Source organism: Myotis daubentonii, chromosome 12, assembly GCF_963259705.1.
Source record: "Myotis daubentonii chromosome 12, mMyoDau2.1, whole genome shotgun sequence".
NCBI lineage: Eukaryota > Metazoa > Chordata > Mammalia > Chiroptera > Vespertilionidae > Myotis > Myotis daubentonii.
Window position 1 is genome coordinate 65,822,615 of NC_081851.1, and position 25,246 is coordinate 65,847,860.

Here is a 25,246-nt window from a genome sequence, read left to right on the forward strand (position 1 = left end):
CCTAAGAGATGACTAGAATAGGAGCTGCACACAGGCGGGGATTTGGGTCTGCTTTGTACACAGCTGTCTGAGTGCTTAGTATAGTGTCTGCCACAAAGGAGGCCTCAGTAACTCGGTAAGGGGAGAGGAAGAGTCCTGCAGTGCTGGGGGCCGTCTCCTCCCTGGGCACTGGGCACTGTGTTTGGCACGGGCTCCCCGAGCGGGGCAGAGGCCAGGAGAATGATGCATGGGCTCTCCAGGCATTTAGCAGTGATCTGGTGCATTGTCCTCTGCCATTGTTTTCTCCTGTCCCTGCCTCCAGAGTGTTTTATGGCATCTTCCTCAGTCACTAAGAGTTATTCCCCGGGAATTTATGGCTGTTGGCCTGACCCACCGCATCTGTTCTCCCAAACTGGGCAGTGCGGGGAGATCCATCAGAAGAGTCTGTCTCCTGCCACACGGGGGCCAGATTGGAAGCTTGGCCAACAAAGCAGAAAATCCCAACACCCCCAACCACACTGACTCCCCGTCTTGGACCCAGTCCCGGAACATGAGGGGACCTCTGGTGGGGTTTGGGGTCAGATCTGCAGGCACCGGCCCAGGAGGACTTAGTAGTAAAGACAGGTCCACCCTTGTTCTCAATGGGGATGAGATTTCCCTCTTTCTGGGCGGAGCCGGCCGATGTCCTGATGATCAGAGCATGGCCTTTAGTGACGAGCTCTAGCCTTTTGTCCCAGCTGCCAAATGGATTCTTTCTGCGACACTTTGACAGCCAGCGGTCGTCCGATCTCTGCTCAGATGCTACCACAGCGATGCGGTCGCCCCTTCACAATTCAGCATGTTCCGTTGCTGAGAATTTTGTGTTGAAGCACTAGAAAATTCTTCTACGTCCAAGCCCACCTCCCTCTCGCTTTTGTCTGTCGGGGCTTGTGCCCTTTTGAACCTCACAACGTGAGTGTGTTCCTTCTTCCACGGGCAGCCCCATTTGGACTCAGAGAACACGTTACTTTTAATGATGGCACATTCGGTCCCGCCCACCAGTGCCTTCTCTGTGTAGCAATGTTGACACACATCTGCTCGGATCAACTGGTGATCTCATGTGGTCGCTTCCAAGTCGGCTGCCTTATCTGGGGCTGATTCAAATGGGGAAGCAGTGGGGGCTTCTGCACAGCTGGGGGAGAGCAGTCTACACTCCATCACAGAAAAGGTGGTGCAGACAGCTGTCCCGGGGACACGTGGTGTTCTCCCCTCCCAGCATTCCACAAGCTACAGCCGGTGCCAGCACCGGGCTTTCTTTTTCTTAGCGTTGCGTGTGCCAGGAAATGCAGTGCTTTTCCCGTGGTGGACCAAGCGTGTGGACGGCATCAATGCTGTGGGGGAGGGTAGCCGGGCACCTGAGGACATGAAGGTGGGCGTTCGGGAGAGTCCCTGCAGGATGGGAGTGATGATCAGGGGTCTGATGGGGTTGGAGGGCGATGATGCTTCAGCTGCAAGCAGAGGTGGTGTTGAGACGTGGAGGAGATGTGTGAGCGTGAAGTGGGTTCCGTGCCAGGGTGTGGCGAGTCCTTGAGGGGAAGGCCGGGTGAGGTGCCAGAGAAAGGAGCAGTTGCTGGGAGGGTGGAGGCCACCAGGGAATTGCTCCAGGGACCAAGTGGATGCTGAGGACCAGGCAGCTCACCAAGTCCCGAGACCTGAACCCCCACCATTGTTCACACCCATTCCCCTCTTCATCCCCAATACTCTCGTGAATGGCCCCCGCCTCTCGTCTTCTCCCCTCAGAGCCATCCTCCCACACGCCTGCCAAAGTGCTCTCTCCGAGATGCAGGTCTCGGCCACCCTCCCAGGCCTGGCGCCACCACTGTCTGCTTGTTGTCCTAAGGACGAGGCGCACGCTCCTCAGCTGGGCCCCTCCTTGGCCTTGTCCACCCCTCCAGCCCTCAGTCCAGAGGCTCTGCCCTGACGGCCCAGGCTCCAGCGACCTAGCCCCTTCCCACCAAGCTGAGGAGCACAGCACTGGGCGCCTCCCCCAGGACTTAGACGCCTTCCCTGCCTCCTCTGTCGCCCCCTCCCCACCCCCCCTGCTCTGTGCCCCTAGCACTGGGTCTCCTCTTCACCCTGGCACTGAGCGCTCCCATGCATTTGTGTTTACTCTTGTGCCTGCCGCCCTGCCTCCTGCTAAACTTGGAACAAGGCAAGAACACTCATCCAGCTTCTCGTCCGCCAGGCCCTGACGGTGGAATCTGCTCTCTGTGCTCAAAAGCAAGAGACCGGGAAGAGGAGTCAGGGTGGGAAGGTCAACATATGTCGCATCTGTGAGGCTCCATGCACAACAGGTCTCACTGCATTAAACGGAGAAAAAAAAACAGCGGGAACAGGTGCTTCCTTTCCAAGGAGTGGGAGTGCTGTGTGTGCCAGGCACATTTGCCTATTTGGCATTGACTGTAGTTCACAGCACAGAATCCATGAAATTCCTGAGAAAGGCTCTGGCCAGGGTGACCTCCCGGGTCCTCGGTGGCATGCTGCCCCTGCCCGCCCCTCTCACTTTCATCTGCTGGAAGCAGCCTCAGCTGCCTGGGAAAGCCGGCCCCCATGCCTCACCCAGCCCCCATGCCCTCACCCAGCCCCCATGCCCTCACCCAGCCCCCATGCCCTCACCCAGCCCCCATACCCTCACGCAGCCCCCATGCCCTCACCCAGCCCCCATGCCTCACCCAGCCTGAGCTCTGTAAGGTGACTATTCCCACACAGTGTTTCTAAGGGGAGCTGAATAGTTTTGATAATTACACCTGCAGTTTAGCATAGGAGCAGGCTTCAGGGGAATGTGGCTTTTAGCCTTTCCCCCCCCAGTTGTTTTGCATTAAAATTGCATGCTTAGACTCCAATTTACATAACACAGGACGCACAGCATATCTGATACATCTACTCACTTCCAGCTGCACCTCACTTTTAGCTTTTTGTCGCTGGAAGCAGTTGCTCAGTGATGTGTGTGTGTGTGTGTGTGTGTGTGTGTGTGTGTGTGTGTGTGTGTAGGTGGGGGTTGCACATTTCTTAAAAAAAAAAAAAAAAAGGAGGCCTTAGCACATGTATGAAGGGTGAGTGTGGGGTTCCTGGATTTAGAAGGGGGGATTTCTAAACCATAGCAAATACAAAGGCAGTGCTGAGGAAAGACACAAGGTGAGGCCTGGAGAGGAGCTACCACCACCCCCCTCCCCTTAGAATGTAGTCGAGGACGTCAGGGTGTGTCAGGCTTGGCACACTCACTGTGTGTATGGACATGGGCTGCAGGATCCGATGGGCCAGAGTTTGAATCCTCTAGTCGTTACTGGCTGTGTCCTTGGAATAGGTACTTTGCTTCACGGAGCCTCTTTCCAAGTCTTTAAGGTGGAGACAGTGGTAGGGAGAATGGCCTGCCCCCAAAAGATACCCACTCCTAACCCCCGTGCAAAGGAAAGAGTGACTCGGAGTCTTGTTCAAATGGTTAGGAAGACTTCACTCGGGACTCCCACAGCAGGGGTCAGGACTGGCAGTAAGGCAGGGAGATGGGTCAACTCTGAATCCAAGAACAGGAGGTAGGGAGGGGGTCGGTGGGTGGAAATGACAAGGGTGGGGGATTCCCTCTCAGCTGGCTCAGCAGGATTCTCGCTGCAGCTGGGAAATGTAGGCTCAGTGAGGATAGGGGCCAGGGTCAAGGCCCCTTGGAGAAGAGAGCTGGCCAAAGCTGGGGCAAGGAGAGCATCGTGTCACCTAGAACCTGTCAGGGCTTCACCTCCCACAACAAAAGGGACTTTGCAGATGTGATGAAGGCTGCTGACCGTGACATTAGGAGATGATCCTGGATTATCCAGGGGCCCAGTCTGATCACGTGAGCCCTCAAAAGCAGAGAACTTTCTTCAGTTGGAGGCAGAAGTGATGAAACAGGAGAAGGCAGAGACAGGGGCAGCATGAGCGAGGCTGATTTGGCCACTGCTGGCTTGAAGGAGGAGGGGGAAGCATGGACGTAGAGGTTCCTGGCCTACAGCCAGCAAGGAAGAGGGACCCTCAGCCCCACACCCGCGAGGAACTAAGCTCTGAACAACCTGGAGGAGCTTGGAGGCAGGTTCTTCAGGCCCCCAGACAGGAGCAGGATCCTGCCCACCTACACCTTGATTTTTTTTATTTTGCCCTTGGGAGGCCCTCAGCAGAGGCCCAAGCAAACCCCACACACTAGGTGAGTGTAGTCATTTGTTCCAGCAACAATAGGACCAGACCCCACTGCCATCTCCCTGGGAAGGTTAATTAGAAGCAGGGCCTCCACTTCCCCTTCAGGCTCCGTGCGAGCAGCGTTTGTTCGAGGAGATGGTGTGGGACCTGCTGGAATGGTTTAGCCCTCCAGCCTTCCGCCAGCCTCGCCCTTCCCAGGCTTGGTGGCTCCAGGGGAGGGAAATGGCCTCGCCTGAGAAGAACCCCTGAGTCTGATGAAAAGTCACCTCTTTCCCCGATTTGGAGAGCAGAGTGAAAGCAGGCTGCTCTGTTCCCTCTCGGGGCTGCTCGCTAAAGCCCATGCCCAGGTGCGCGCCCCAGAGGCTGTTGGGATGTTGGGGTGACTAACAGGCTGTCACCGGAGGGAGGACGGAACAAAACCCAGCCAGAGGTACACGAAGGGGTCGTTTTCCTCCCGTGGCTGATGTGTGCGGAGCTGAGAGGCTCTGAAGATTGAAGTAAAAGCAGCAGGTGGGAAAACGGGGAGCAGGAAGAGCGGGTTTAGAGGCGGAGGAGAGGGGGCAGGCTGTTGGGGAGGGGGGGAGACACTGTGCCTGATGGCATCCAGTGCACCTCGCTGGTGTGGAGCCCGAGCAGAGCTGGGGCTGCGGGATGGAGGGGAGGCCTTAGTGTCAAGCGAACGTGGGGATCAGGTGAGGAAGCCATGTCAGGAAGACCCCCAGAGCCTTGGTGTGAAGAATGAACGCTAGGAGACCAGAGGAGTGGGAAGGGCAGGGTCAGGTGACAGCACTGTCTCAGGCGGGGCCCGCTGCATGGCCTGGCCGGGGCAGAGGGGAGCGGAGTCAGCAGATTCAGAGAAAAGCTCCGTGCTGGGCCTCGTGAACACAGGGAAAGGAGCAGGTGTCGGGCGAAGGGGATAGGATTGAGACATAAGTTGGAGGTGAGGCCTCACTTTGCAAATGAGGAGGGAACATATGTCTCATTTGAATAAGTGGAAAGGAAGAGACCATAGCGGAAACGTGTGCGTATTTTTGGGAGAAAGCTGGCACGGGGTGTGTAGGTTATATCTCGTAGGCAAGCCCCCATCCCTCGTGTTGAGGGATGAGAGTGTTTTCCTTTTTAGGAACAAGAGCAGACCGTGTTTTGAGATCCTGGGAAGGCGTCCATGGCAGCACAGTAGACCTCACACCTGCTAAGGGAAGACATTCCGGAGACTAAATTCACAAGTGTGCTAATTCCCTGGACACACTCACTGCAAGGTTGGGGGGGGGGGGGCTGGCTGTGCAGTCAGCTCAGCCCACTCATTGCTCCTAGCCTCCCACAGGCGTCAGCTTGGGGCACACGATCCCCACTGCCCCCGCCAAACGCCAGATCACTGCACTGGGGACCTTGATGGAGAGTAAAAGTCTCGAATGTTGGTCCGTGAATTTCAAATGCCTCCCCTGGCAGAAGGAGGGAGCTGGACATGGGCAGAGGTGGCAATGCCATCGGTGTCCGTGTGCTAAAGACACTGGCTGCATAGCTGCTGCTGATCTTCCCACCTCACTGAGAGTTTTCAGTTATTCTCAAGATTTCATTTCATGTGGACAGTGACCCTGTGGAGTATTTTTATGATCTTTGTCTGACATAGTAGGAGACCCAGCCTCAGCCGGGGCAAGCAGGTTCCCCCCTGATGCGGCTGACCCCAAAGCCACGCTCTTCCCGTTTCTTCCCCACCCCATGTTCTTGCCATTATTCAACCTTGAGGAGTCCTTTCTTCATCGTAATGTGCACATTGTCCCCGCTTGAGAGAAATCTGAGCTTCCTGGGAATGCGCTGTAGCCCATCTGGCAGCACCCGGGTGGGTGGGGCGAAGGTGGCAACGGAGGAAGTCTTGTCTGCAAACCAGTAGCTTTTCCAGGGACACACGGCAGGGGGCAGTAGGGGACAGACAGGTATAGGGTGGCTGAGGAGTGTGAGTGACAAAGCAGATGAGGATCAGGATCAGGCACCTGCTTGGGTAGTTGGAACGAAGGGAGACAGAGCAGGAGCGGGGAGGGGCAGCGAGGAGAACTGCACTCTGGGTGTGGGAGGTGCCTGCTGGAATTGACTGGTCCTCTTGCTTGCACACGGGCCCTGTGGTTTGCTGGCCTGTCGGAGTGCAGAAACCCCTAGCTCTGAGACAGCCACTTCTATCTGGATCTCGACTGACAGCAAATTCTCCCATATTCTCCAATGGAAATTCTTTCTCCTTGGTCCTGATTCTAACCCTCTGGGGTTCTGTGAGGGAGTTTAATGTCTTCCACACTGAAACCTTCCTCGTGTCCAAAAGCAGCACTCTCCTGGCCCCAAGGCTCCTGTTCTCCAGACTAAGGCATCGCAGGCCCCGCCCTGCACGTGTTCCCGGGCTGATTGAGATACATGCTCCTCCTCCACGCAGGCCACTGTTCCCGAATTAGCGCACACCACCCTCCCAGGTGTGAGTTATCAGCATCCCCACCTGTGGATGTGGAATCAGATTGCCCAGCCCGTGGAGCGCACAGCTGTTAGCCCTGCATCCTCCTCAGCGGGGTGCGGCGGGCCCTGACCGCCTCGTCAGGCCTGGTGTTTCCTGGTGCCTCCAAGCTGCCTTCCTGTGCCCACCCACCCCCTTGAGGCAGAGCCGTGACGGGAGGCATGCTGTCTTGCAGAAATGTCCTTCAGAGTGTGGATGTGTGGGGGCAGCCTAGAGATCGTCCCCTGCAGCCGCGTGGGCCACGTCTTCCGGAAGAAGCACCCATATGTTTTTCCGGACGGAAACGCCAACACGTATATAAAGTAAGTGCGCGTCCGGGGGCTACAAAGGGGCTGCAGTGGCCGAGGGCTTTCCTGGCCATGGGCTGTGGCTGCCCGGGTTCCCTGGCAGGTTGCCCGAGTGTTCTGGGTGGTCAGGAGCCACATGGCTCACCCTCAGGCCTCTTCCTATGCAGGGGGGTCAGGGCTGCCCGTCCAGCGTTTGGCAGGGACCCCCAGGCTGTCAAGGCCCCACGTGTGGCCTTGGGGGCTTTAAGTCATTGAGCTCAAGGTTCTGGGCATTTTGTGTTGTTTGGGGTCAGGGAAGGGCAGCGGTTTGGGCCCCTGAGTTCTAGAAGGCCTGCTGAGTCACCAGGGAAGATTCGGGAATGGGGAGGCACAGGGGATCCAAGGCCCACGCCTGCTCGAGGGCTGGCCCTGGGCTCCTCTCCTAGTGCCCTCATCTCCTGGCCGGGAAGGACTCGGTGACCCAGGGGTGTCCACGTGCCTTTTCCTGCTCTCCCTGCGTACATCCTTCTCTGCTTGATTTCTTCTCTTTCAACCTTTCTCCCCTCCTTTAAATAAAAAATTTATGTACAGTGGGACCTTGACTTACGAGTGTCCCGACTAATGAGTTTTTTGAGATACCAGCTGTCTCTCCGCCGATTTTTTGCATTGAGTTGACAGAGTAATTTGAGTTAACGAGCTCCTTAACGAGCTCGGTCTCAGAACGAATTAAACTCTTAAGTCAAGGCCCCACTGTATTTCTGCTTCCTGTTTTTCATTTTTTTTCTAGCACCTTCTCTCCCTTCCCCTAATCCTCTTGTCTTTACTCATTTTCTCACCTATTTATTCACTTTTTTCCTATGATTTGGTCCATTTGGGGGAAGGAGGACTAAGCACCTCATTCGGTGTTTTTCTTCCTCTGGGTGTCACTTTCCTCCTCTGCACACTTCCATGCTCGGTTTTTCACATATATGAACAGGTCTGGGTCACGTTCTGACACGGCAGGCTCAGAGGAGGTGTAGGTTTGAGTCATGGGAAAGTTAACACCTTTTAGAAATGTGGTGGGCAAGGGTGGGCAATGAGAAACCCTGCAGGCAGGGGCAGCGGGGAACAGAGGTGGGGCTGCCTCAGCTCTCGGGTGTTTCAGAGGGAAGGATGAGCTGGGGACATAGGAAAGCCCTGTGGCTGTGCTGTAGAATGGGGCCAGCCAGGGAATGAGAGGCAGAGCCTTGGGATTCCAGTACATCCATTGTCCTTGAGCCTGGACCCTGGCCAGTGGCATCCTGCATGCCACCAGTGGGTCATTCAGGGGTTAGAGGAATGAGGTACAGTGTCTCCTGAGCAGCTTCCGGTTTGCTGATGGTTCGGCCAGTGGAAGGGTCAATAAGACAAGAACTGCCTTCAGAGCCCCAAGAACTGGGCTGCGTGTGCATGACTCCTTTCAGGCCCATCAGCCTGAATGGAAGGGCTCGCCACAGCCCTCTGTTGAATGCCTGTGCTCCAAATAGAACCAGGAATCTGGAGGAGCACCCCGTCTTTCGTGAGCCCCAAGTTCACTGCCTAGGGCCTCCGCAGGGGCTGCTCCCCACAGTGCCCCTGGCATCTGGTTGTCTTCTGATGAGCTGTTTCTGTGCTCCGGGCTTCTTCCCGGTGTCCCTGCCTCTTTGACCGCTGACTGATTGCAGGGAGCCGGTCCATGCTTGCTGTTTCAAGGGACCTGGCATATATGGCATACTGTTCTTAATATGTTTGCTCACCTTCTTGGCACTATGTGTTTTAACCAAGGTCACCTCTCTGAGAAAGGTTGTTTCCCCAGGTAGGGATTTCCCCCTGAAGTTAGGGAGGGAATAAAACCCCTTAACTAAGTGCCAGGCGGGTAATTAATCACTTTAACTACGAACAGTCATGCTTAAGCTACATAATCTTTACTCCCTGGAATGGAGATAAGAAACGCCCTAACCTTTGGAATAGAGATTGATAGGATTGGAATCAACTGGTATAAATACAGGTGTAACAAGACAACAGGGGACAGAACCTAGACACAGAACCAACACACAGAACCTAGACACAGAACCTAGACACAGAACCTACACAGAACCTAGAGACAGAAGAACTTCGCTGGAGAGAACATGGCAAAAGATCCTGGACAGAAACTGGAGACAGAACCTAGAGACAGAACCTAGCGAGAGAACATGGCTGAAGAACCTAGAGATAGAACCTGGCTACAGAACCTGGATAGAACATGGCAAGAGAACCTGACTAGAACCTGGTGACTGAACCTGGCTGGAGAACCTGGACAGAACCTGGCTGGAGAACCTAGCAAGAGAACATGGACACAGAACCTGGCTGGAGATCCTAACCAGAACTTCGCTGGAGATCCTGAACAGAACTTGGCTGGAGATCCAGACCAGAACTTGGCTGGAGATCTTGGCTGGAGATCCTGGCTAGGCTGCTGATCAACTGAACGCTGTCTCCATGTCATTCCTTCTTCGCCGACTCCGTCCACACCTTTGGGGACCCCTGGACCTGCTGGGGTTGGACCCCAGCAAATGATGACATTCTCAGTGCCTCTGTCCCTCTCTGACTTCTTTCTGTGTCCTTTAGGGTCAGACTCAGAGCAAATACCTGATTTTAAAAATAACCTAAGAGTGCTCTAGCAAAATGTCTGAGATGGCTTGATTACTTAATTCTTTACACCTGCAAGCAGCTAGTTGCTTGGACAACAGGGAGACCTTGGCGAGCTGGGGCCTCCCCACACCCCCTGTGCAAAGCAGGAGCACCTGGAGCAGGACCGGGGAGGCTGGGGCAAGGTGGCGGCGAGGCCCTGTCTTTCCTCCTGGCTACTGGCGCTATGTGGATGTGCCGGGCCGTCCTGGCTCTTTTCTTCCTATGGTTTCTTTTTTGAGAGTCACAGAAGTTCAGTTTCTGGGTAGTTTTCGGTTCCATATCTTTTGGGGAAGAGTTTGTCATTACTACGAACACCTGATGTCTTGGGGTGAAGGTACCATTGGAGACTGGGTGGGATGGGGCTGGGCTCAGCACCCTGGGAAGAGTAGAGTTACTGGACCATGGTGGCCCCCGCCTGGGTGATGCTGCCAACTTGCTCACATGTGTGCATTTAAAAAAAAAAAAAAAAAAAAATATATATATATATATATATATATATATATATATATATATATATATATATATATTGCAGAGCAGAAGGAAGAGAGAGAGAGAGAAAGAAAGAGAGAGAGAATCATTAATAATAAGTGAGATTCATTGATAGGCTGCCTCCTGCATGCCTCACACTGGGGATCAAGCCCACAACCCGGGCATGTGCCCAGACCAGGAACAGAACCGTGACCTCCTGGTTCATAGGTTGATGCTCAACCACTAAGCCATGCCGGCTGGGCCATGCGTGTGTATTTTAACTGGGTATGTCCCAGGTCCTCTGAGGTAGTACCTCCCTGACACCCCCTATCCTCCCCAGGAACACCAAGCGGACAGCTGAAGTGTGGATGGATGAATACAAGCAGTACTTTTATGCTGCCCGGCCGTTCGCCCTGGAGAGGCCCTTCGGAGAGTAAGTGTCCCTCCGGTTGACTTGTGCCGAGTTAAGAGCCCCAGCTCACGGGCCCGAGGCGAGCGGGTGCTGACAGGCCTTCGCGTAGCTGGTCAGCCACTAAGCCTGCCCAGCCCCAGGCTGCGGGGCTCTCCCTTCACAGCCTCTGGTTCCTGCCGGGTTCTGGGCGGGCAGGGCTCAGGCAGCGCCTGTGGAATGACTGTCTGGCAACCCTGACCACCAGCTCCGTGGGTGGGCTCTCCTTGTCCAGTGGACTGATATTCCCAGGTTTTCACGGAAAGGTAGGATTTGGGACCAAACTGCCTCAGTACCTGTAGGTCGGAGTGCCTGCCTCCTGGTGCTTCGTCACCCAAGCCTAACTCCTCCTCCTCCCTGGTGCTGCTGACATGACACTCCGTAGCATCAGTCTCAGGAGGCCCTCGCTATGCCTACTGGTCCCCCTCTTTCCTGGCTAGCGTTCTCCCTCCAGATCCATTTAAATCTTCTCCGTTCTCCCCAGCTGCTGAGTCCACACTCTCCTGTCAATCACAGTAGATGACACCTTCTCTTTTATAGATGGAATAGATGGTATCAACTTCCCAGGACACACCAACCTATCCACTTCACTGTATCTGCACCATCCTTCTCTATCTCTTTCCTCTCCAAGAACAAGGTGTGTCTCCTACAGTGACGGGCCAGCCCTCCACCGACACTCCAGACGCACCTTTCATTCCTGCATTCATTTATAAATCAACATTTATCGAGTTCCCACGGCCTGGATTCATCTCCGCCTGCCTCCTGGCTCAGAGCTTATCAAACTTTAATGTGCACACAGACCTCACGGGGATCTTGTTGAAATGTGCATGATGGTTCAGTGGGGCCGCATTTCGGATAAGCTCCCAGGTGGCCCTGTGGGGCTGGTCAGAGGACCTCAACTCAGGAGCGAAGTTCTAGGGCGATGGAACCCAAAATAGCCCCCACATTGCAATCCCTGGGGGAGCTTCAAAACCTGATGCCTCCACTCCACTCACAGAGAGTTGATTTAGTCTGGGGTGTGGCCTGGGCTGTGGAATATTTTAAAGGCCCCCCATCCCTCTTGGTGATTCTCATGTGCAGACTGTGTGGGAACCACTGCTCTAGGGGACTTTGCCCTCCATGTGTCTCAACTCTCACCTCTTCTCTGCTGCATGGTTCCTGTCAGCATTTGAATTTATTCAGCATTTTACATCTTCAAAATAAAAGGAAAAGGAAGCCCAACCAGTGTGTCTTAGTGGTTGGTTGACCATCGACCAGGAAGTCACGGTTTGATTCCTGGTCAGGGCACATGTCTGGGTTGGGGGCTTGATCCCCAGTAGTGGGCATGCAGGAGGCAGCTGATCAGTGATTCTCTCTCATCATTGATGTTTCCATCTCTCTATTCCTCTCCCTTCCTCTCTGAAATCAATAAAAATGTTTCTTTTTGTTTTTTAAAGAAAAGGAAAAGGGACAAAGAAAACTCTATAAAAACTCTCCTTCAATCCAACTTGGCTCAGTACCTACACCCTGTCCTCTGCTCCTTCAGAGCCAAGCTTTGCCACTCAGCTGCCTGCATTCGCTGTCCACTGCGCCCCCTCTATGATCTGAGGCCTTGCCTCTCCCCCATCCTCTTGCTTGCTCCCACCTGGCTCACCCATGACTCCTTGGACCCCATACCATCTCTGTGTTATCCCATTAGTTTGAGTCGCCTCCACCCCACCCCCTCTCAGCCCAGTGCACTGCTGATCTCTGGGGTTCTATAAATACCGTCTTGGCTTTTGTCTGCTGCTCGGGCTCTACCTTCTCCATCTCGTTTGCAGCCTCAGTTTTCTCTTGTCACCCTTATATGTTGGTCTTCCCTGAGGATCTGTCATAAGCCTTCTTCTTCCTGCACATTCCCTCTGGCGTCAGCCACCACTTGTATACTGCTGCTGCTCACGTCTGTCCCTAAGCCTGGACCTCTCCTCTGCGCTCCGGTCCCTTAGACCCAAGTCTCAATGGGACATCTCCACCTGGATGTCTTCCAGGCTCCTCCAACTCAAGTTCTAACTGAACTCACCCAACTTTGTGCCTAAACTTGCTCCTCATCCCATAATCCCCACCTCAGTGAATGCTCTTCTTTGCATCCTTTTGCCCAAGTCTGAAATCTGGGTGTCAGCCTTCACTCCTCCCTCTCCCCTCACATCCAGGCAGTCACCAGGTCATGATAACACTGCCTCATTGACACCCAGACACCCAGGTGCCTGCTAAACACAAAATATTCAGCACTTAAAAAAAAATCCATTCCTGTTCCCATGTTGCTTAGAGCCTGGTGAAGAAATGTGGTTAGTGCTATGTAAGAAGTCCTGGTGCCAAGAGAGTGGTCTTAGGGGCAGCCGGCATAGCTGGGACAGAGCAGGGCCAGTCTGTATGGATGCCCGGGAGGGACAAGATGGAAATGTCCCTTTGGTACTTGGATGTAAGGGATTGGTGCAGATGGAGACAAGTGGAGGGACTTGCACCTGTCACTTCTCTCCATTCCCAAACCCTACTTTTATACCTGAAATCATGGTCAGCACCCGTGCTTCTGCAACTGCCTCCTAACTGCTCTCCCTGCCTCCAGCTTTGCCCCATCAGACACACTCGCCATCAGTAGGACGCTCTTAAAGTACAAACATCACATCATGCTCTGCTCAGAACCCATCAGTTGCATCATTGCCCTTAAAATAAAGTCCCGCCCACCTCCTCCACAGAGCCTCTCCTCACAAGACATGATATGGTCTATATCTTCATCTCTCATCCCACTCATTTCCCCTCTTCCATCCCCCCTCACACATACATTTGCACACACACATATGTTCACCTCCTATAGAACTGCTTCTGCCCACAGAACTAGCTCACTTTTTTACATGCATTTCTCTCTCTCTCTCTCTGCTAGTCCCCTGCCTCTATGAGGGCTCCTGCCTCACCCTCTTTCTGCTTTGTCTAGATAACACCCACTTTTCCTTCAGTGTCATCATGTTCACCTCCACTGACCTGACAAGCAGGGGCACACTCCGAGTTTCTCCCACAGTCTCTGCGCGCTCACCTACGTCCACATAGGGTGGGGATCACTCAATTCATTACCTTTCTCTAATGCTCAAAAGCTCATCATTGTATCCCACATTGGGCACAATGCCTGGCACATAGTAGGTGCTCAAGAAATAGTTGGTGAACAAATACATGACAAGGCCCCAGAACCAGCCAAAGAAGAGGATTCTTTGGGGCTGGAGCAGTGGGGGTTGGTATTTCGACTGCAGAATCCTAAAAGGGATTTGTGAGTAACTAGACTCAGAGGTGCGATGGTGAATTATTACAACACACCGAATGTCCTTGTAGCCTTGCTTTTAATGAAAAGCCAAAACACCCCCAAAATCCATTTTCAAGTTAAAGCACTAGTCCTTGGTGTCGTTACTGCACCACTGTGAGCTATTGCTCAGTGTTTCCATAGCGCTGTCTGCAGCTCTAGAAATCTCTCTCAGTTCATTTTTCCAGTGCCCCCCAGAGCGATGTGGGCGCCGAGCATGGGCACAGGGTGTGCCAGGTGCCTCCCAGCCGGCCCCTGTCTCTGACAAAGCATGCTTCATCCTCTCTGCCCCCAGCATTGAGAGCAGATTGGACCTGAGGAGGAAACTACGGTGCCAGAGCTTCAAGTGGTACCTGGAGAATGTCTACCCAGAACTCAGGTATCTGCCCTACTGTGTGAGCCTTTGTGGCTGCAAGGAGAGGCCCTCGCTGATTCGGTCTCGATAAGGGACGGCCTGTGGCCAGCGGGGTGTAGGTATATAGAAAAATCCAATTAGCTCCCCTTTATCCTGCAAATCAGCAGAGGAGTGATATTAACCGGTAGCATGAGGGACTGAGGTTAACAAGGACCAGTGTTTCTCAATGGCTGGGGCCTGAGCCCTGGGTGTGACTTGAGGATGTAGAATTCGCAGGTTGGCTCCATTCCAGCCCCATCTGACCTTTGGCTCTGGGGTCTTTCCTGGCTGCCTTATTCCTTGGGGTATCCTCTCACCTAGCAGAGTTCAGGGCAAAATGCCCTGCCATTCTCTAAACCAGTGGCTCTCAACCTTCCTAATGCCGCAACCCCCTAATGCAGTTCCTCATGGTGTTGTGGCCCCCAATTTCATTGTTACAAATTGAACATAATTAAAGAATAGTGATTAATCACAAAAACAATATGTAATTATATATGTGTTTTCCGATGGTCTTAGGCGACCCCTGTGAAAGGGTCGTTCGACCCCCAAAGGGGTTGCGACCCACAGGTTGAGAACCGCTGCTCTAAACACTGCCCCCACCTCTTCACTGCTAGTTAGTGTTCAAGTCCCAAGAGCCGCGGATTCTCACCTCCCCTGTGGCTTTCCCCCAGAGTCCCCAAGGATTCCTCCATCCAGAAGGGCCCTATCCGACAGCGCCAGAAGTGCCTGGAGTCTCAACGGCAGAAACACCAGGAGGTCTCCAACCTCAAGTTGAGGCCCTGTGTCAAGATCAAAGGCCAGGATGCAAAGTCCCAGGTGAGTCACTGGCTGGGGATTCGAGAGCGTGTGCCTCTGTCGCCTGCTTTTATGTGACACCACGTGTCCAGTTATACCCAGAGCCCAGCAGCGGAGCAGGAGAAGTATGTCCCCCTCACTCTGGGGCGGGGTTCACTCTACCGGGTTCCATGGAATTTCTCTGAAAGATACCTTACCAGGCAGCATCGTGCCCATAGGGAATTGCCATTCAGTGAGCACTTGAATGAGGATGTCATTGGTGCCCAACCTGCTGGCAGTAAATGTGGGCCTGGTCAGGCAGGGTGGGTGGGACAGCTACTCCGGAATACGAAATGCAAACAGAAAAACATGCTGCTGGGTGGCACTGCTCCAGCCTGGAGTGCCTGCTCTGCGAATCACTGCTCCAGGAGGTGATGTCAGCTTTGCTAAAGCTATTGGCATCCTATGCCACACCCGCCTCTGAGCAGGGCCTTGTTCATCCCCATCCTGCCCTCACCAGGCCTGGGGCGCTGCCTCTTGCTTCCCCCAGGTCTGGAGGAACCACATCCCTCCTTATCACAAAGGTTTTCTGGTGCCTTAGTGATTCATCAACATAGCACCTCTATGTCCTGTGGGCCAGTGCACTCCCTCTCCCCCCGATGCTAGAATGGCTCTTTTAAAGGTCACTGACAAATACATGGCCCACTTCAACCTCTGTACCATTTGCCTGCTGGAGGCACTAAAGTACACCCATCTCGCAAGTGTCCCTCCTGGCTCTGGGGGCTGTGTGATCCAGATTCTCCCACATTTCCATTCTCCCTGTCTCTGTGTTCTTTGCTGGTTCCTCTCTCCAACCCTCATGCCATTACGGGTGAGTATTCACCATGGATCTCAGGTCACTGTTCCTTTCTACAAGTGGTTTCTTGGAGATTTTATCCATGCTTCCAGCTTTGGAAACCTCCTCTGTTTCAGTGATTTTACAAATTCTGTATCTTCATTCATCTATGAACCCATTCACTTATTCAGCAAACATCTACTTCTCTTCTAACTGTGATGATGCAGAAATGAAAGGCTAGGTTGCAGGCCTTCGTGGCCCCTCAAGGGATCTAATGCACAAAGAAGCAAGCAAGCAAGCAGCCATTCTCATACGAAGTGTGCCCTGGATAGAGTTTTGTCCAGATGGTATTCAACGTATGCACGAGAATCAGGGACATCTTCCCAGAGGACTTGCACTTGAGCTGCATCCTGCGAGATGAGGGGCTCTGTCATTCCAGTCCTGCACACCTGCCTTGGCTTCCTCATGCCTGGTCAGCATTCCTCAGTGTCAGCACTGTGGACATTTGGGACTAGATAATTCTTTGTGGTTGGGTTGTCCTGTGTTCTGTCGGCTGTCTAGCAGCATCCCTAGCCTCTGCCCACAAAACTGCCCCAGTTGGGAACCACTGTGTTAGATGACAGCCATAGCCTCCAGTCCTTGCCCCTCGTCCCCCATCCGGCACGCTATCGCCTCATCCTTGCTCCCCATCTCTCTACAGCCTTCAGTGGCTCCCCATTGCCTACCACAAATATCCACATTCTTGGTCTGGCCTTTGAAGCATCTCACCACCAGCCTCCACTTGCCGTGACTTTTCCAAGAACCATCTCTCTGCTCCATCAGGACACGGGAGGGCTGCCCGAGTCGCCCAGGAAAGGAAGCAGAGGTGTCGGTTTTGCTCTGGGTGGAGGGCTGGCTGGAAATGGCACAGTTTGCTCAAGTGGCATTTTGTAAAATGTTTTGAGTAGGTGACACAGACCCCTCTCTTCTGAATCGTGTGTGGGCACTGCTCGTGGGGATCCCAGCAGCCAGGATGCTGCGTGCCCCGTCCCTGGGAGGGGATTTTTCCCGTCTGTGTCCAGCTAAGTGGAGGCTCTTCAGTACTCGATGTCCTTGGCTGCGTACGGAAGTGGGAGGTGGGGTTCTTTGGGTCTCGGGGAGAGGTCCCTGGTCACCTGGCCCTGGGAGAGGTTGCCAGGACTTTACTGAACCAGAGGGTCATAGTATTTATCCCAGCTGACTTTGGGAAAGCGGGGGGGGGGGGGGGGCTCATCTGTGGGAAACTAAGGGTTATCATAGTAACAGTCTTCCGAGTGAGCAGCATTCTTTCCTAGACAATAGTGCCAAGCTGTCTCTCGGCTTTGGAGAGAACTGCTGGGTTTGCATAGCAGCAGGGTGAGTTAAGGATAACGGAAGAACACGCTGAGATGGAAGGATGTGCAGTCTGCTCCAACTGATGACACGGGGTGCCCCTGGGACCCCGGCCATCAGACTGCGCGCTGGGCTGCAAGGTGGGGCCACGGAGGATTAGACACAGCCTCTCCTAGAGGGGCCCATGGCCAGCAGTGGCACTGGGTGCAAGGCCAAGCATTCTGAATCCACCTGAGACTGATGCAAGTCCACATGACTATTTCAGCTAGCATAGTTCCCCAACCATGTGTGCGCGTGTGTGCACATGTGTGGCGTATACACCTTTAAAACTTACGTTACTTCTCTCTCTCTTTCAGTGTCTGCTGTTCCTTTCTACATAAACTCAGGCCTGTCTTTCTGGCTCCCACCCCTTCTGCTAATGCATCCTGGCATCAGGGGTTCTGTCCGCTTCCCCTGCCTTGCCTCTTCCCTCCTCCGTCTCTACTTGCCCTGCCTCTGGGCCTATCCAAGGGAAGTCAGTCTGCTTCTCAGCCCTTCACATGACTCAGACGTCCTCGTCCCTGCTCCCACCTTTTCTGTCTCTGAGAGGCCCTATAAAGTAGGTACAGTAGTCCCCATTACCCACGGTCTCATTTTTCCATGGTTTCAGGTACCGTGGTCTAAAAATACTAAATGGAAAGTTCCAGAAAGAAACAACCCAGACATTTTAAGTTGTGCATGGTTCTAAGTAGCGTGATAAAATCTAGGGCCTCGTCCCAGACGTGAACCATCCCTTTGTCCAGCATAGCACACCGTACATGCTCCCCACCCGGTGGCCACCCAGCAGCCCTCTTGGTGATCAGATACCCTATCTCGGTATCACAGTGCTTGTGTTCAGTGATCTTTATTTTACTTAATAATGGCCCCGAGGCATAAGAGTAGTGATGCTGCAATTTGGAAATGCCAAGGAGAAGCCATAAAGTGCTTCCTTTAAGTGCAAAGGTGTGTATGTGTATGAAAAAAAACATAGTATATATAGGGTCCAGTTTTTAGGCATCCACTGAGGTCCTGGAATGTATCCTCCGAGAGAAGTGGGGACTGTGGTATTACTGTTATCTTCATCTTACAGGTGATGAATCCCAGGGCTTGGAGAGATTATCCAAGGTTACACGCTAGGAAGTGATGAAGGTGGCTTTGGGAAATCTGGCCATTGTGCCCTGGGCACTTTGCTGTTGCAACTGTTGCCAGAGTCATGGCTGGTTCTGGAACCTTTTTATTCCAATTTCATCATGGAGGATGCCTGTCCCCGAGATCCTCTTCCAGGTTGTAAATATTAAAGCTATAAATCAGCTCCACTTCGACAGGAGACAGCTGGCAAAATTCTTCTTCTGGGCCAGTTCCCAATGGCAGCCCCTCTGAGGAGGGAAACAACACTCACACCCCATGTCTGGACTGGGAGGGGCAGACCAGAGAGCAGGGAACCTTGCTGGGAACTGGGCAGTGTAAGGCATCGAGGCCCACACTCGGGGGGCTCCACACCAGACCAGGGGACACACATGGTGCTGGCTTCCAGCCTAGACTACCCCCCTTTTCTTCCCATCCCTGGCTCTGTCCCCCATGGCGAACTCGTAGCCTGCATGTCTATGCTTGGTCACTGTCCTCTAAATGGTCCCCCTTGGATCTGAGTGTGTGCAAGGGACACAGTCCACCTCGGGAGGACTGACCCACGCAGGTCCTGAAGTCAGACTCGGGCCACGTGGGTGAGGGATTCGGGGTCCTACACATCTGAGGTGAAAGAGCACCAGATTGTGGGAGCCAAGAGCTCTGAGTCCTGCTCCCATCTGGCCACTCACTGGCCAGGTGGCGTGTGGCGAGGCCCGTGTGTTTCCTCGTTACTGCAAGGAACTACCAGACCGTATCTGTCCTCTGCTCTGATGCTGGCTGTGTCCCTGCTTCCCCTCAGCCCCACTCGTCCCTCACCCGCCTCACCTCCCTGTCGGGGCTGGCTTGTCGACCTTGGGAGCAAATGTGTAATCGGGGTGTGTATTGAAAATGTGGGCAAACCGGCGCCTTGGTTAGAAGGCAAGAGAAATCCACCGTCAGTTTGTAATCGTGTGAAGCCCAAGGCGCCTCCAGGTTGCGAAGCTTTCTCTTGACTTTATTGGATTCCCTGGAAGGAAGACCCATGCACAAATCTAGTTGCTATCCCAACGTAAAGAAAGGGAAACCACATAAATGAAAAAATTCTGAGTGTGTTCTTTTACCTGGATCCCAGCCATTTAGGCTACTGGCTGGTGGCAGCTGGATACCCTGGGTGGGTGAGATGGAGATAAAGGCTCTTCCCCCAAACCCGGACTCATATTGGCTCCTGGAGGGGAGTCTGCCTGTGGGACAGGTTGCCAGCATGTCACCTCCCCTGCCCGATGCCACCCTTTCTCCCTGAGCTTTCTCAGTATACCTTGCGAGTGGCCCCTTCCCAGCCGCCTCTCCAGCATCTTTCCCGGGAGGCAAAGAAAGGCAGTTTTCTACAGGAAAACCTCTAGGGCCCTCTCTCTCCCTGTTGGCTTCCTCCATCATCTCAGTAACTAGCACTGGCTCTGGGGCCAGCACCCTTCTTCACACGGAGATGTATTTACCCGTTTGTTCCTCACAATGACCTTCTGCAGTAGGGATGATTGTATCTTCATTTTCCACATGAGGGAACCGAGATGCAGAATTAAGAAACTTGCCCAAGTTCACAGGGTTGATGAGCGGGTGAGCCAGGGTTCCAGCCCGGCAGTCGGCACATTTGGATGCTCCTTCAGGGATCCGGGTGCGACGAAAGGTCCGCTGAACTAAAGTTTCACTTGAAGCCACTTGTTCGTTCCAGACTCCTTGTCTGAAAAGCTTCGAGGGCGTGTTTGCTGGTCGGTTGTGCTGCCCAGTGTGAGCTTAGAGACTCGAGGCCAACAGTGGCCCTGGTTACTCAGCTCAGATCCCATCTCACCAAGGAGGTCCCATGTTCACAGTCTACCCCGGGGTCTGCTTCCGGCATTGCCCGGAGTAACACTGACCTCAGTAGTGGACGTTCTTCCTTCCAGTTGTACCTTCCTCCCAGGCGTAGGTGTTGGTGATTAAATAGACAAGAATGTGAGCGCCTGGGACTGACAGGTCCCGTGAGTGAGCTGTTTTGGCCGTCTTGCCACAGCCTGACTGGCAGCGCTGCCCCTGGCTTTCCGTGTTTCTTCTCAGTGGTTCACTCTTTCCCACACAGAAGGAGTTTTGAATGGGTAACTGGCCACCATCAGTACATGCTCTGGGCTTCTGCCTTAATGGAAACACAGCCCCCTAACTCTGTTTCTCCATCCAGTGCAAGACAGTAGGCCCCAGGCTGGGGAGGCCTGTTTCATACCAGCTTTTACAGCTGCAGCCAGATATGCATTTGCTAGAGAAGTCTGCCCACTGCCTGGCAGTCTCTTCTCTCTCCCATTGCAGCGGCTGTCTCCAGGGACTTCTGAGCACAGAGGGCTTCAAAGCTGTCCAGCCTGGACCATCCTCTCCCCATCACCAGTCCCCTCTTCCTGGGGAGAGCTCCCTTCTCCTCAGCCGCTTACCAGCCTGTTCCAAAGGGAACAAGGCCACCCATGCCGCCTCCAGGATGGCATCTGGGTTTCCTTCCATGGGTTTGACTGTGCCTGTGTGCACTGGAAGTGGGGGCTTCGACTTAGCCAGTCCCCCAAATAGAGCCATCAGCAGAGGCCCAGCACTTATAGATCGAGGCCAGACCAATCTGAGCAACCGCTGTGGCCTTCCTGAGTCCATTTCTGATTCCGGGACTTGTTTAATAAACCCGTTCATCACCGGCCATTCTGGGAAGGAAGTCTGCAGGGTGGGAATTGGAAACCCCCCTCCTCACTCCCTGCCCCCGCTCCTGTGTCCTAGCACCCCCCACCCCTCGAATCTCCTCTCCTGCAGATGTGGCCATCGAGCCGTGTTCCTCTGGGAAATTCAGAGGCTGAATTATTTCAATGCCAGTAAAGCACCAGCTAATGGAAAGTTCACTTAGTGAAAAGGCTTCGATCCCTGTCTGTGGGGGTCTTGAGGTGGCATCCCAGGGGTATACCCTATGCCAGGGGTGGGCAACCTTTTTGTGAGTGTGTGCCAAAGCCAGCAAAATCTCTGACTCAAAATTCTTCTGTGTGCCAACCCTAATTTTTTGAGAACATGTTACACTTACTTGATATCTCTTAAGATATACGTATGTGAAGAACCTTGAAGAAATAATAAAATTCATTCGAGCAACAAAAACAGTATATGATGATGAAAAATACGTTTATTTTTTAATGTATACATGTTATGTAAAATTATTTATTTATCTAAGATGCACCTACACTGAATTTATCTGAAAAATAAAAAAGTCGATATTAAGAAAAAAATTGTAAATGGAAGATTATAAGAGAGGGTTTCGAGTGCCAGCAAAAGTTACTGGCGTGCCATGTTTGGCACGCATGCCAGGGGTTGCCCACCCTTGCCCTATGCACTCCCTCCCAAAAGGTGTTTGTATTTAGGGTGTCTCAGATGTTAAAAGAACCACCCCCACTCCACCTGCCTCCACTCCATCCTTAGCACTTCCAGTTTTCCAAGCCACTAGGATATTAAAAAAAAGAAATGCCAAAATGGGCTTTCAGAAATTAGGGTACAGTTTTTAAGTGTTTGTTGTTGACCCAGTTAATCCTTTTCATGTGAAAAGTACAAAGCCAGTGTCTGGTGGCGATCACCAGATAATTGCAGGGTTATCGTTAAAATGCTAAGGCATAGCTCTGAGGTGGGGTCAAGGGACAGAGGATAACCCTCATCTTTCCACTTCGGTGACTGTGTGTAGCCTCATTTCCAGACTCTAGCAGAAGGCTAGAGGTGAGGTGGGCCCAGGTAAATGGCTCCCTGGCGGTCCTACCCTGGCTGGGCCCCGGGCGCTTCTCTCCTTTCCTAACAGAGCAAGGAATTCTCTGGGTCAACACCCAGGACCTGGTCCCACCTTCTAGATCAACTCCAGACGTCTAGGACCCTGAATCCCACACCCAAGGCCGGAGTCTGATTTCAGGACCTGCGTGGATCTCACCCCTGGGCCGGTCCTCCCGAGGTGGACTGTGTCCCTCGCACACACCCAGACCCAAGGGGGACCATTTAGAGGACAGTGACCAAGCATGGACATGCAGCTCCCCTCGGGGCATCCAATCCAGGAATCATTTTCGCCCCGTGATGAAGGCAAAGGCCAGATCTCCCCACTTATCAGCCTGGGCAAAACCTCTGGGAGGTTCACCTTTTGGCATTACTATGCCGGCCTCTTCGCCCTCTGGTGTAAGAACTGGGAAGTGTGTGGGCTCTCGGGGCAGTCAGCTGCTCTCTGATCTCTGGCACTTGGAGGAAATACGTGAGGAGCATTCCTGGTAACGACCCCCTTCTCCTTTGTCATCAGAGCTCTGCTTGCCCGTCCGCTTCCTCAACTTCTCTCCCTGCAGCCGCTCGGGCGCCGGGGATCTATGCTGCTGGGGTGCCGGAGCACATGCAGCCTCTTGGACTAATTTTATTTCTCAGGACTTTCCTCTTTCCCACTGGGCTCCTCTTCCACTGCCTCCCTTGGGTTGCTTTGTTCCTTTGTCTCTCCATCTGCCTCCTGTTCCCAGGACCCTGGTTTAGACTCCCTTTCAGAGAAGAAGGGAGATTCTAAAGACAGCTGGGGGGTGACCTGCCAGGTAGCTGCTAGAACTGTCCAGTGTGGGGAACAGAAACCTATCCACACAGAACTTGGAGACCATGCAGCTCAGCTGGGCTCGGGTGTTGTTCAGCCCCTCCCAGAGGTGGCCTGTATGCCCCAGCCAGTCCCCCCATGGGGTGTAGGGATGGAGACTGCACTGGGGATGTGACCTAAGAGTTTCTGGCTCTTTGGTAGCATGTTCCAAGGTGACCTTTGATGGACGATTGATTCCTGTCCAGCCCCGGGTACTTTTTACCAAACCATCCTGTCGCACGTAAGCACGGTGGTATCCCACCAGTGGTGGCTTCCAAGGATCTTCACGTGACACTTCCTGGCCTCTTCCCTCCAGATCTGGGCCTTCACGTACACCCAGCAGATCATCCAGGAAGAGCTGTGCCTCTCCGTCATCACCTTCTTCCCCGGCGCTCCCGTGGTTCTTGTCCTTTGCAAGAATGGAGATGACAAACAGGTAAGTGCCCAGTGCCTGCCCCGGTGGGTAGGTCTAAGAGGGAGTGTTGGTAAGAAGGGGGTCCTTGTGGCTGGGAGAGGGACAAAATGCTGCCTCTGATGCCCTCCGTGGTGCCAGCCGCCGTGGCCAACTTGGCACGTGAAAGTCTGTGGACCTCGTTGGGCTGCAGGGTGCATGTGTGTCTTGTACTAACCTGTCTTGCTCTGATGCCCTCCTGGGAGCCCAGAGCAGGAGAGGACCAGGACAAAGCCTTCAGGGTCACAAGGATGAGCAAGGCTCAGACTTTCAGGAGCCTTGGACTCGGGCAGGATGTCCACCAAGTTCCTAGCACTCCCGGTACTATGTGCCATGTGTGCAAGTCCTCCAGCTGCTGGGTGCTGGCCTCACCCATTTCCCACCAGGGAAACAGATTCCAATGCCCGTTTTATGTCTCACTGGCTGTGTGACCCATGGCAGGTTACTGGGTCTCTCTGAGCTTCAGTTCCTTCCTCTGTGAAATGGAATTGATGCACACCATACAGGGTAGCTGTTTAGAGAAATTATCTGAGATGGTGATCTCCCAATACATGTTCATTCCCTCCCTGCTTGTCCTGCAAGGTGGGAAGCAGCAACGTGAGACCCCCCCACCCCCCTGGTTGGCCCCCATGAGCTGAAGCACTTTGAAGGAGCAGAGGTTTCCAGGCTGCCCCGGAACCCCACCCCTCCTGCATCGCCATCCCCCTCACTCCCCTGTCCCCGTGACCATGCAGACACCCACACGGATCATTTCGTTGGTTGCTCCTGTGACTAACTTGCTTCGCATTTTCTAGCTTATTGCTTGGAAGGTTATTCCCTTCTAATGAGTTTTCCTAGCAAACATATTGATTTTGCTTTACTTTTTTTTTTTTATCTGATTAAAAAAACAACAATAATACCTGGCAAGGCAATTAGTTGCAGTTTTATTTCTCCATGAGACCGTGAAGTCGGGTCTCGAGGTGACCCTAGCCTTTCAAATCAGAAATTAAGCATTTCTGATTCTGCGGGAACTCCTCGTATTATTGATAGGACCCGGCCTTCGCCAGAGAATCCTGGCTCATCCTCTCTCCTCTCCGTCTTCTCAGCAATGGACCAAGACTGGCTCCCGCATCGAGCACATGGCCTCTCACCTCTGCCTAGACACAGACTTGTTTGGTGACAGCACTGAGAACGACAGGGAAGTCGTTGTCAACCCGTGCGAGTCCTCACTCATGAGCCAGCACTGGGACATGGAGAGCCATTGAGGATCCATGCCAGGACCAGCGGGGCCGTGGCGTGGCACTTCCCCAATGAGAAGCAGACTGGAGATCAGGCTGCAAGCAACCCATGATTATTGCAGACGCCCTGAGCTGGGAGGTGGAGGCACAGCCCCCCAGGGCAGGAGCGGATGTCTCAGGGAGGATGGAGGAAAAGCTTGCAAGCCACACGTTCTCAATGCCACGAAGTTCCAGTCCTGGCCCGGTCTGCCCCTGAAAGGTGTCTGGCGACAGAGATGTGATGGGAAATGTTAATGTGTTTTCTCTTCCTTACACAAGAGGCCAGAGAGAAAAGCCTTCTTGTCACAAGGCCAGGGCTAAATTGAAAGCTGAGGAGTGGAGGTGGTTTTGAAACAAATAAATGAACCTTAGCAGTTGTCTGTGTATCTCTTACTTTGTTTCTCCTTACATTAGCTCAGGGCTGGGCCAAGTTCTCCATCAAGTGGGCGCCAGGGGGTCTGGGGTCTTGCTGCAGGTGGACAAAGCAAAGAGCAGAGAACAGGGCGGTGGGAGACTGGGCTGCTACTGACTGGCTGTGTGACCTTAAGAAGACCTGTCACTTCTCCGGCCCTTCATTTCCTGTTGTGTTCAGGTTTGGTAGTAGGAGCTCATCAGTG

The 25,246-nt window shown here is 53.4% G+C and overlaps 1 protein-coding gene across 1 annotated transcript in view; it reads left to right on the forward strand.

Annotated features, from left to right (window-relative positions):
* The window catches only part of GALNT14 (polypeptide N-acetylgalactosaminyltransferase 14), a 186,202-nt gene extending 161,196 nt beyond the window's left edge, over nucleotides 1-25,006 (forward strand). Inside the window, exons 10-15 of the mRNA XM_059660749.1 lie at nucleotides 6,849-6,975; nucleotides 10,412-10,504; nucleotides 14,119-14,202; nucleotides 14,889-15,033; nucleotides 23,239-23,358; nucleotides 24,459-25,006. Coding sequence (XP_059516732.1) covers nucleotides 6,849-6,975; nucleotides 10,412-10,504; nucleotides 14,119-14,202; nucleotides 14,889-15,033; nucleotides 23,239-23,358; nucleotides 24,459-24,617 — 728 coding nt within the window. The 3' untranslated portion in view covers nucleotides 24,618-25,006. The remainder of the gene's footprint in view (nucleotides 1-6,848; nucleotides 6,976-10,411; nucleotides 10,505-14,118; nucleotides 14,203-14,888; nucleotides 15,034-23,238; nucleotides 23,359-24,458) is intronic.
* Nucleotides 25,007-25,246: the final 240 nt, after the last annotated feature.